General features: G+C 38.0%; 1 protein-coding gene across 2 annotated transcripts in view; it reads left to right on the forward strand.

Annotated features, from left to right (window-relative positions):
• ATCAY (ATCAY kinesin light chain interacting caytaxin) overlaps window positions 1-12,894 on the forward strand; it is a 644,371-nt gene that overhangs the window by 616,305 nt on the left and 15,172 nt on the right. For both annotated transcript variants that reach the window (XM_044054019.1, XM_044054020.1), the window contains one exon: window positions 3,138-3,173. In XM_044054019.1, the coding sequence (XP_043909954.1) occupies window positions 3,138-3,173 (36 nt within the window). The remainder of the gene's footprint in view (window positions 1-3,137; window positions 3,174-12,894) is intronic.

The following is a 12,894-nucleotide window of genomic DNA, read 5'->3' on the forward strand; positions in this document are numbered from 1 at the left end:
CCTTCTGAGGAGAAGACCAAAAATATGAGCCGTAAATCAGGACATTATGCAAAAATCTGGAGAGTTGAAAGGTATGTAATGCATCCTTTTCTGCAGTCAGCTATGCTTTCTCAGTGACAAGTGTATAAAACAGCAGTGGTCTATAGTTATAGGCTGTAGAACTCCACTAGTAACCATTTTATTTTTTCTTCATACCCTTAACATTTCTCTATACTTCCCTTAAAACAACCTCTTACCCACCCATCTAATCATATTCAGTTTCACCCCATTACTTTTAGTTTCACTGTAATCCTGCTGTTCATCGTTATGCTGGAGGACTTGCCAAATTCAGATACATGCTCTCACTGGATTTCCTTTAATCATTTCTGTTGTGAAGCAGACAAAGAAATTATCACAGAGGGCTAGTTTGACCTCAGTCAATTACCTCACATTCAGGGATTTTACTTCCTTGGTCCTCTACATCCTTTTGATCACTTTGCCAGAGACCAGAGACGGACATGAAGCTAACCACCTGTAGTTTCTGGCTTCTTTGAATCATCCCTGTTTAGTGTGCAACTTTTGCTCTTCTTCAGTTAACCACTATTTTAAAGATTGGGAGACTGTACAATTTGCTTAGAAGCTCTTATGCTTTTTTGCTTACTTATCAAGATCCATCTTCTTGAGCTGACATATTCACTTTTTTAAGCTCTTCATGTCTTCTGCTGCAGGAACCATTTCTTCTACAGTCTATGGAAATTTCTTTATCTTGTATACATCAAATTCTTGCAAGTGATGACAGTGTTCTGCAGAAATATCTTCATCTTTTGTATGTCAAAGTGTGTCAGTGTTTTTGTTTTTTAAGTCTGAATTTTCCCTTAATCTTTTCTGCTGTCACGGTCCCTGACATACTGATCAAAAATTCTTCATCTTGGCTACTGTCCACAACTTAAGTGATTACTCCTAATCATGGAACAAAGCTACCCCTCAGGAATAGTCAAGATGATGCACTCATGTTGGTCAGACCAACATTTATATTAGCAATAGGATAGAAAGCCTTCTCTAGAGAAGGCCCAGCTATATGGATTGACTTACTGGTAGACATAAAAATTATCAGTGAATTTTCAGCATTTACAAACACATTTAAAAACACCTGAGACCACTTGCAAAATGACTTTAAATGCTTCTGCTTTAGAGACACTGGCTAATCTCAGCCTGAAACAGCAGATACTCATGCAATTGAAAATTATCTTGTAAATGTTATAAGTATGTGTTGTGATCTATATCCTCCTTTTCTTACAAGTAATGTAAATATTTGATGTCATACTCCTCATCCACCCTTTATATACTGTTTACAGTATTTGTTTAAACATGCTACAAGCGTTGCTACTGTTCAGCATTGTACCTGATTTGTGGTTGAAATGGGTGAGTAAACTAGCCCACCTGTATGGTAACCAAATTGCAAAATAAAATGAATAAATTACGACTTATCTAATTACAGTATATCTTATGCTGGCCTGTTACTATGAAGCAAAGAAAATGCCCACACAGGCAGTGACATACTTTCAAATAACAGCCTAGAAATGAGAGGGATTGTTGGGCGCTGAGAGATAGGGGGTCTATATTAGAACATCAAAGTTTCAAAACTTCAAATGTTCTAATATTGAACCCTATTCAGCGAAAGCTGAAAATATCAAAGCAACAGAAAACCAAATTTTTTCCTAGGGAAAGAATTTGGTTGTCCGTTTCTGTTGCTTCGGTATTTTCAGCGCTGTGGTGGAAAGTTACGGGTCGGGTTCAGGTAAGTGTGCGATTGAGTGTGGGTTAGGTTAGTTAGGGTTAGGGTGCGGGTTAGGTATGTGTGCGATTGTGTGGACGTAAGGGTTAGGGCGGGTTAGGTGAGTTAGGGTTAGGGCGCGGGTTAGGTATGAGTGCAATTGTGTGGCTGTGAGGGTTAGGGCAGGTTAGGTGAGTTAAGGGTAGGGCGTGGGTCAAGTAAGTGTGCGATTGTGTGGACGTTAGGGTTAGGGCAGGGTAGGTGAATTAGGGTTAGGGCGTGGGTGAGGTGATTGTGCGATAGTGACGGACCTTAGGGTTAGGATTTGGGTTAAGGTAAGTGGATAGTTAGTGTTGTGTGTATAGTTTAGTGTAGGGTTAGGTGTAAGATTTTAGGTGTATGTGTGTGGATTACTGTTTGTTTGGTGTGCTTGTGTTGTGTGTACATGTTTTGGAACAGCAAATTCTTTCCCTAGGAAAAAGTTCGCTGTTGTGTATGTTCAATGTTTTCAGCTTTTGCTGAATAGGGTTCGATATTAGAACATTCGAAGTTTTGAAACTTCAATGTTCTAATATAGACCCAGAGATAGGATATTATGATCATGTGACATTGTGCCTTTCCAAGGATTTGACAGAGTGATGGACTGATTGTTTTCCTTTAGGGGGATCTAGAGGAAAGCTACATTCTCCTAGGGGTTGGGGCAGTATATTGCAAGTCATGTATGCATAAGCCCATGCTTCCAAAATCTACAGACTTTCTGTATCCATTCCCATGAAATACAGAAAAGGTCATGGCATTGTCTTTAAAATGAAAATCCACTGCCTGTTTCATAAACAATGCCCTCTGCTACTTTCAGAGCTTACTATTTATAGAAATAAAGAGTGAGGGGGTTATGGATGAAGGAAAACCAGACAACAGACAGGACTAGCATAAATGAAATTATAAAAAATGGATAAGATCACAGTATATGTTAGAAAAAAAATGCTTGTTAAAGAGGATCAGTTTACAAATAATCCTTGAAAGGATTCAAAATGCACTAGAAGGAAACTCCAATAAAGCAAGCAATAAAAACAAATTTGAAATTATATATGAACACAGTATACGCTGGTCTCTAAGCCAACCATATGGACTTAGGCCAGAAGGGACAGAGGAAGAAGATTTATTCAGCACTAGTTATTTCAGACTGGATTTGAATACCATGTCCCTGTCTTTGGTAGCTCTCTTGTTAGCTTAGTACAAGTAAATGCTGGCCTCATAAATCAGATCCTAGTATAACCTGACTAACTAATGGATAAACTACTGAACTTGTTCTGCTCTTATGAACACAACAATAGAACTTTATTCTTCTTTACTTTCCAAGTAAAACTGTCTATTGCTGTTTCAGGTCAGAAGAACGCCAGGCAACTTCTGAAAAGGAAAGGTAAGGTTTTAAGTCATTTGACTTTAGTGTAATTGTACACTGTTGCCTTAATTTCAGTACAGGCTGAGGTAAAGGCTAACTCTCCACATGTAACAAATTAAATATTGCTAGACTAACAGTAATATCTCTGACTGCATACACTGATAATAAGCTATCTGCTTCTGTGCCTAAAGGGATAACCAGATTCTGTGTAATGTGTATTTTAAGAACTTATGCCAATTAGGTCAGCACCCCAGCCCGAGTCTCACTAGCAAAGGGTATTACCTAACTAGCTGATAGCAGACTTTTGTAGCAAACGGGTAACAATGGATGAGAGGGATTGTGATACATAAATAGATGCTAACCTGTCACTGCAATTTATGACACAGACGAACTGAGGAAGTATGCTTAGAAAACTGTAAACTTACATATCACACCATAGTGCTTTATGATAATAATAAGATAACTATATATATATATATATATATAAAAGAACGTTTTTCTCTCGTTTAGTAATGTTATGCTTTGTCAACATATGGAAAAGTTAATATATTTGCTTTAAAACTCCAAATATGTTGCAAATTTGGCTAAAGCCAGTTGTAGATCACAGTGAAAAATTAATGTTTTTCAAAACAAACAAATGAAACAAAACTTAAGCTATTCACAAAAAATTGTAAGTGTGCACTTAAGTTTGTAATAAAACACACTTCTTCCACTGTCATATTTTAAGTAAACAATAAGTCACAAGATAAACCAGGTAAAGTGCAATGTATAGATTTGACGTCACAGCCACAGGCATAGTCTCCTGCGTAACACTACTGAACACAGATATACTGAAACCATGACACTGAATGAAAAATGCTAAAATATGAAAACCTTGAAATCCCTGTAAGTATAATATGATGTGAATGCTAATAAAGGCTGCACAAAGGGGCGGAGGTCAAGTCCAGCACTCTGACTTTATGCTGCTGCACGTATTTTAATTCAGTAATTTTCATGTTTCAGCAGTTTGATATTTCATTGTTTTTCACTCAGTATTATGGTTTCAGTATATCTGTGTGTTCAGTAAATTATCAGATACCCATGTCTGTGTGCGTGTGTGAGGGGTATGTACACGTATGCTTTTACATTAAGTAGTTTAGACCTCTGAAATATAGTGCTGGTATTGTTTGTACCATTTGTCATGCAAAATAGTATTTCTCTCAAAGGTGAAACATGCTTTTGGGGAAGCAAAGCAGAATCCTGTCTGTATTTCAAACATGAGTGCTGTTGCATTCCTGTATCTGGAAATAAATAGGTATCCTGTAGTATTTATGTCAAAAATAATAAAAAAAACAAAATGAATGTGTCTGCATTCCTTAGGGTCAGTATCAACTTGCATCTCCTACAACATTCCACTTTATCTCACATTGTATATATCTCCTGTGTAAATTCATTGACTACACTGCTGAAAATCTTCAAATGTTATCCAAAGGATGAGGCTTTAAGGCTGCCATAGATGGTGTAGTAAAATAAAAAAAGCTGAGTATGGCCATGTAGTTGACATGCTGAAATCTGGAACTCGAGTGAAATGCATTGCAGTGCTTGTCTGTGCTGACAATAATATATAATCCTAAGGAGAGAAACCGTATTTGTGGATGAGGGAAAATGACAGTAATGCAGCTTCAGGTGACATGTATGAATGAAAGAACGTGGTATATAAATCATGAGACTGCATACGAGGATGATCTCCAGGACCAGCTAATATATTATCTGCTGTTTTTATGCATAGGAAAGCAATGGGCCTTTTCTGTTTTCAACTATTTTGTTTACAGAATCAAAAGTTAGCTATATACAGTTGCCTTTATTTCAGATGTTTGAAACTAGTGAACTGGCAATCTGCCTGTGTCACATCACAGGGAAACGAACAGTGTGACATTTGTTACCTATCAGCATCTCTTTACAGAAGGACTAATATGAGGATAAGATGCACTGTTGAGGTTGCATTATTAAGTACTTAATGGCCAAATCCTCATCAGCGTGGATTGTGAAAAAAGGACATGAGCAGTGTTCATTTACCTGCCTGTATCATTCATTGGTGACTGTTCTTCTCACAAATCTTGAAGCATTTTCACTTGTCAAAAGGGTCTTGTATCTGGTTCATCTGATTTGTCACTCTTCGTCGTGTGTCCTGTACTCTAGGAACTCTGTGCTTATTTGTCTTGTATGACCACCCTGCTGTATGCAGATGATTTAGTTTTACGGAGCTCTGATACTTTTATAAGAGTTAGCTAAATGAAGCTACAAGTCTTCACAGCAAAATCTCCTAATGTGTGGGGACAAGAGAATGATTGTAACCCGTAATGAAACCAATAAAGTCACTTCTAACTAGAATTTGGAAGAGAAAGTAGAACGTTTTGAAAGTGTTAATTCATTTCACATGCTTTGGACTCTGTCTGGAATTGACAATGGCCATATAGAAAAACTATGAGGCTCTTGTAAGCAGACTCAGTAGCAACCAACTTTTTGCCTAAAGTTAAAATGACACCTCAGTCATAAGACAAAAGTACATATGGGGAGGTATCCTACTGTAACTAAAATACCATTTCTCCCTTCTGTTCTTAGCATTTTCAGTTAATTTTTAAATACTTTATATTCTGCTAAACAAAATTTGCAAATTCACTTTCTTGGAGAGAGGGTCACTGCAAGGTTCTTGATGTTCTGACTGACTCTTCAATGCTGTGTGAGGCAGAAGAGTTTGTCATCTTTGTCTTTACATTTAAGCCGCCATCCCTAACTACTGTCCCCAGCCAGCCATGAAGCCACTGATCCACAGGGACTGATTATGTAGTTAAATCTTACTACTGTCCCCAGCCGGCCATGGAGCCACTGATCCATACTGACTGATTATGTAGTTAAATCTTACTACTGTTCCCAGCCGGCCATGAAGCCACTGGTCCATAGGGACTGATTATGTAGTTAAATCTTACTACTATCCCTAGCCAGCCATGAAGCCACTGGTCTATAGGGACCAATTATATAGTTAAATCTTACTGCTATCCCCAGCTAGCCATGAAGCCACTGGTCCATAGGGACCGATTATGTAGTTAAATCTTACTGCTATCCCCAGACGGCCATGAAGCCACTGGTCCATATGGACAAATTATGTAGTTAAATCTTACTACTATCCCTAGCTGGCCATGAAGCCACTGGTCCATAGGGACAGATAATGTAGTTAAATCTTTCTACTGTCCCCAGTCAGCCATAAAACCACTGGTCCATAGGGACTGATTATGTAGTTAAATCTTACTACTATCCATAGCTAGCCATGAAGCCACTGGTCTATAGGGACCGATTATGTAGTTAAGTCTTACTACTGTCCCTACCCGGCCATGAAGCCACTGGTCCATAGGGACTGATTATGTAGTTAAATCTTACTACTATCCCTAGCCGGCCATGAAGCCACTGGTCTATAGGGACCGATTATGTAGTTAAGTTTTACTACTATCCCTACCCGGCCATGAAGCCACTGGTCCATAGGGACTGATTATGTAGTTAAATCTTACTACTATCCCTAGCCGGCCATGAAGCCACTGGTCTATAGGGACCGATTATGTAGTTAAATCTTACTACTATCTCTAGCCAGCCGTGAAGCCACTGGTCTATAGGGACCAATTATGTGGTTAAATCTTACTACTATCCCTAGCCAGCCATGAAGCCACTGGTCCACAGGGACCGATTATGTAGTTAAATCTTACTACTATCTCCAACCGGCCATGAAACTACTGATCCATAGGGACCGATTATGTAGTTAAATCATGAGGATTAGCCAGTGCAGCCCTTAGTCTGTTCAACAGCAGAACTTCTTCCTTCTAAACGAACATTCAGTTCTTTAGAGTATACATGATTACACCCAGTTATTGAGATGCTTTTCCCTTTATCATTTAAACCCTTTTACCTACTGTGGTGAATTATCATAACATAACATCATGCTGCCATAATAAATAATTATACACAGATCAGCAGTGCAGACAACCTTTACTTACTACTTCAGGAATCAACTTAGCTTAACACTGGGATAACTGTGCAAACAAGCACATGTACTTCAGCACACATGTTACATATGTTATATTTCTTCCTGATTTATACTTTAACCTAGTGCAGATATACACATATATTTATAGCAGAAGCCCCATTGCTTATGGGCCATTTATGGTTCAGTTTAGCACAGCAGACCTCAACTGTCTTTATTTTGGATGAACATTTCCATTTTCAAGTCTTTTTTAGGATGTCCCTATTTTCAGGCTTGATTTATCCCTTTACACAGTTTTCCAAATCCCCTCATCACATGTGATTTTTGAAGTTGTCTAGAAACAGAAAACCAACGCATGTCCAGCATACTGGGGTCAACAACAAAGTTTGTCACTCACTGTCATTTTTTAACAGTGTCCCACATTCCTACTAGAAGTCGAAAGAGGTATGAATTATTAGGTATTCAGATTTTATGCTAATTAGATGTCCGTATTTTCAGCCAGATGTTCCTATTTTTCAGGGGCCTTTGTTCCTATTTTCAATGTCTACAGGTTGACAGGCATGCTGCACAGATACACAAATATATTATTAGCAGAAAGCCCATTACTTAATAATGTACATTGCTTTATACATTTCCCAGATATACAGATATACATATAACTATATGCGTTTGCATTACTGTCTGTGAATCAGTGCCCTTAAATTCCAGGTGCCATCACACTAAGTTGTTTCTCAAATTGGTAATGTACAGTTTAAATATGTAACAGCGATAGTGCTAAATATCACTATAAACAATTATTTGTTGTGTTCTGTATTACATGTTTCATCAGTCATACATGTACTGCCCTTCTTGAATTTAGTGTATTGAGGGTCTTTTCAGACATTTTTTTCTGGCTTTGGGACTTGGCACAGTGGCATGGATATGACCTTTGGAGGTGTCCTTTATTGAAGGTCGTCATATCGGTCACTCAGTTTGGGGAAGGCTTGATTATTCATTCTTATTTTTGCCAGAATTCAAGTTTGTAACTCTTTTGAAACCAAAGCCAGTCAGTCATTTCCCTTTTAGAAACTCTTAGTCATCCACCTTTCTTTTGTCAAAGGCCTGGTTAGACATCCATCCTGAGGTATGGCATTGCCTATCATCTGCCTTGCTAAGGGGTGACTGGTGGAAAGTTATCACTTCCATGGTTATTACCTAGCTGTCCAAGTGGTTCTTTAAATCTCAGTTGTCTGCAGCATCTTACTGTTGAACATTTGTTAACTGGCCCACATCTTTTGTATGTAACATGCCCACATCAGCAGTATATATTAAATACTCAGCCCTTGAAACATCTATTATTGCCATTTTCATAGTTTTTGAGTAACACTTGCTAGAAAAAAAAAACTCTCAGTGATTCTGTTTCATATGTAAAATATGCTGTGTTTGTCTTTGCACAACTAATTTCACTGAATCTAATATACAGAGTAAATGTTAGTTCAAGCAGGCCTTTGCTGTTGTAGTCTTGCTGTCTGCATGCGTGCCACTGCAATAAGTCAAAAGAAGATTATCTGTCTTGTGTTATAAGGACTTACCATCAGGGTTCATGACTTTTAAAACCTTCCTCGATATTTGTATACATTTTCAGTTAGCTCATTTATGGCTGGATGGTGAGGTGTAGACATATAATGTTTACCATTTTTGCTTTGCACATCTTAAATTCCACTGACACGAACTATTAACCATTGAAACCAACATTTAATTCAGTCAAGCCATTTCTAGCAGATGCTATCCTTAACAATGATATTGCCTTTCCAGATGCCACTGACTCTACACAGATGACTTGATTCTACACTGAGTGCTCCTGCACATCATTTAGAAGCATTAAGATGAAAAAAAGGAGCTTGCAAAGTCAGTATGAATATATTACTGAGGTACATATGGCCATGAGCACTGATAATGATGGTGCATTTTGGACCATTTGACAACCAGTCCAAATTTGTGTTAGGTTTTTGGTCTTCATATTGGTGTTAGGCCTTCCAATCCTTTGTACCTGCTGTAGTACTCACCTTTTATCTTTTTGTCCAAATTGTTACAGGTTCATAGGTTTATAGATTAGTACGAGGCTAACTGCCTTTGTGGGCCATTTTAAGCCTAGCCAATTACCCCATGTGAGAATCAAACCCTGCACCATATGTCTTATAAGGTAAACACCTTAACCATTATGCCAACCTCTCACCCTTGTTAGCCATATATTACCATGTTGTCACATTGGCCTTTATCTCTAGGACGTTTTGTGATGAGTGGCATATTCACAAGTCACAAATGAGTTCTCATATGTTCTTTGGTATGTACTATGCTAATGACCACTGAGGCCCTTTTAAGCCTAGCCATGCATCCCAAATCTCTGACAAGTTCTGGTACCCTTGATAAATCCAAGCAGGAGCTTGGGAGATGAAACATTTCCAAGCAAGGGCCTGGGAAATGAACCATTCACAGGAGGCTACCAGGGTCCATTAGAGACATAGGTGGCAAATCAGGAGTGAATTTCCACTTCCCCATCCAGTTGTCCAAGTTAAACTTGAATTGAGTTAGGAAGAAACTCTGCTTCATATGGATGGGGATTGTGGTCCAAAGAAGGGATAGTCTTTGAGATACATACCTTTCTCTCCAGAAGCTCCTATTTATATCACAGGCAAGGTTTAGGTCTTTAGAATGGGTAATTTTTGTGCTGTTTGTTTTGTGGATACAAAGGAGGTCCATCACGGTGAGCAAACCCAGTGGATGTTCCAATTGTTGGATGTGTCTGGTTAGGTACATTATCATACCAAGGACTCAATAATAGGGCTGATGAATGCCAAATATAGTGAAGCAATGACCTCAATGGATCTAGATGCCATACATTTATTTATAAGTTGCACAACATAGAAAGATTTCCTGACGATCATGTCACATACATGTGATGGTCAAAGGCTGGATTACTCTCTATGTGTGTCTACAAGTCCTTGACTACTGTATTGACTCTTAGGGGTGTGTTATCAATATGGTAGTTAGTGGTGATGGATGACTTCCCAAAGGACACTATTATGTATTTCTTAGCATTTAGTTTTAGTCCATGGCTCTGACACCAGTTATTTGTCTGTCAGCCCTTCTTGGAGAACATTAATGATGGTGGGGGAGTCTAGGACTGCTCCTAATTTAGAATCACCCTTTATATCCCACATTACAAGGTTTTTCATTTATAATATACCAGACTACTGTACAGCTCATTTATCCATGTTTTTTTCTGGCTGCTTTTTTGTGTAAAACACCATTTTTCATTTATTTTACTGGAGTGCAGCATTGCTCTATTATTTATTTGTTTGTCTGTTTGTAGGCAACTTACTAGGGTTGTACTTTGGCTTTTGCTTAAGGAAGACATAGTGATATCGGGTTACTTTTTATTAGTAGTAGTATTTGCTTCTTTTTTGATTGGTCATGCAGCACATAGTGACCGGATTGGGTATGCTACTCTAGTTTCTGATTTTCTGTCTATCTGTCTCTCTATGTGTATTTTAATGACTTAGCACATGGGATTTGTGGATTTAAGGATTAGCCTAGATGGGGGTGGGTGGGTTTGAACTTTGTTTGGAACATGGAGATGTGGTCAATGGTACCAGGCTTCATAGCCAGCTTTAGACATGCCTTTGATGAACTTGGGTTAGTAAGAAGTGTCAATGTCTGTAAATAGTTTTTATTTTTTTAGGAATGTTAGTATACTTAAATATTGTTCTATTTTGTTTCATTGTTTATTTATGTATAAGTTTGCATCAGTTCCACAGAAGTTGTTTTTTCTGGAAGTGAAATTATTAAAAAAAGTAACTGCTCAATACATAATCCATCAAAGTTGTTGTTGTCATTCGGCTTTTCCCAGTTAGAGGTCGCCACAGCGGAACTCCGGTCCGCTAATGATTGGCAGTAGATTTTGATGAACGCAGAGGTGTCAGCTCGACGTTCAACCTTCAACGAAGGCACGCCCATTTATGTATGTCTTTCGAACGCCCACCCAACCACAGGGAGGACATGCAGACTCCACACAGAAGGCACTCCCCGCACTCCAGCCAAGAATCGAACAGGAGAACCTCTTGCTGTGAGGCAACAATGCTACCGCTGCACCACCATGGATACGTAATCCATCAAAGTGGCAATTGAAAAACAAAAATTTATTTTTAAGTCCAAGATCATATAATAGTGGTAACCCACTGTTTACCATTGTAGTAGTTAGTGTGGGTTGCATTTTTATTAGTTTATTAATGAATTAAATTGTTTATATATCTGTGTGTGTGCAGATATAGGTACAGATAGGTGTTAATGCATAATGTATTTTGTGTATTTTATAATGAAGTTTTTTGTGGAGTTGTGTAAGTGTGCATATATTTATTATTTTTGTTTATTACTGGGGTTAGCATGTTGTGGGTGTCTTTTTATTGTAATATTGTATGTGGATTTGTGTTTATGAATGTGGAATTGCTTGTTATCCATTTATGTTGATTTATGTGAATGGGCATGTCTATGGGCATTGTGTATGTTATCATTAGTGCCAGTTTTACATTGTGGTTGAGCTTTTTATATTGTGTTTTATGGTTGTGTGTCTATATGTTATATTGAGAATTGATGGTATTTTGATTTGCACTATTTTGTGTGCGAGGATGGGCTTGCTGTATTGGGTTGGGAGACATTGTTTTGGGGGATATGTTTATTTATTTCAGCTTGTTTTTACTTTATATTATAATGTGTGTGTTTAATAGTTCATTATATTAGGCAGAGCAGTTTATTTAAGTGGGTCTTTCATTTTGTAGTTACGTTTAGTGATTTGTAGTGTTCCCTCTCTTCTCTTACTAGTTAGAAGAATCCTTAAATGTAGATATGGTGTACTATTTATTATCAATTCATCATTTAATTTATTTATTTATGAACACTGAATTGATTTATTTAATACCGTTGCTACAGGTTGATTCTTTTTTGCCCTTTTTTCTTCTGCTCACCTGAGTGACTATTAAACCTCCCTTCCCTTCACCCATTTGGCCTGTTCTTCCCTGAATGATGTGGGCCAAATGACCCATTCATTCCTACATAGTGTGAGACTCGATTGGTGAGAGTGGACGGTCACCCACCTTATGGAACTGAGTGATTTCTCTTTATAGCCATATCCATGCCCACTGCATCCCACAATGTGTCACACAATGGTCATATGTGAGAGGTGTTTCTCCTGCTTCTGCAAGAGGTGACACATCAATAGCTCTGCAGTATTGAAGGCAAAGACCTACTGGTGACACCCAGTCTGCACTAACAAGGTTCCTACTCTGGGCATACTCCCCATCCATACTCTCAGAGGAAGGTGAGCAGACTTCCCCTCATGTTTCATCGCTTGTTCCCAGCCAGCTACTGTAACATCTGAGCCAACAGTCAATCAGTACTTTACCCCTGTAATTTCTGTTTCTTTTACAGTTTTTCAAACATTGCTGTGGTTTGTTTTCTTTTGTCTATTTGTTAATGCATGAATAATTTTTGCTATTTTTCTTATTTTTATTGAGTTCCTTTTGCCCTTTTTTATTCTAGTTTTGCATTTAGCATTGTTTGTGTGATTTCTTTCATCCATATTTTTTTCTCCTTTCATTCTTGTTGCTTGTTTTTATTTCAGGAGTGTTCTAAGTTTATTGCTGGGCCTTTGCTTATAACTCAGACTCATAACTACAAGTAGAAACTTCAAGTATT

Source organism: Protopterus annectens, chromosome 13.part0, assembly GCF_019279795.1.
Source record: "Protopterus annectens isolate FY-2018-M chromosome 13.part0, PAN1.0, whole genome shotgun sequence".
Classification (NCBI taxonomy): Eukaryota; Metazoa; Chordata; order Ceratodontiformes; family Protopteridae; genus Protopterus; species Protopterus annectens.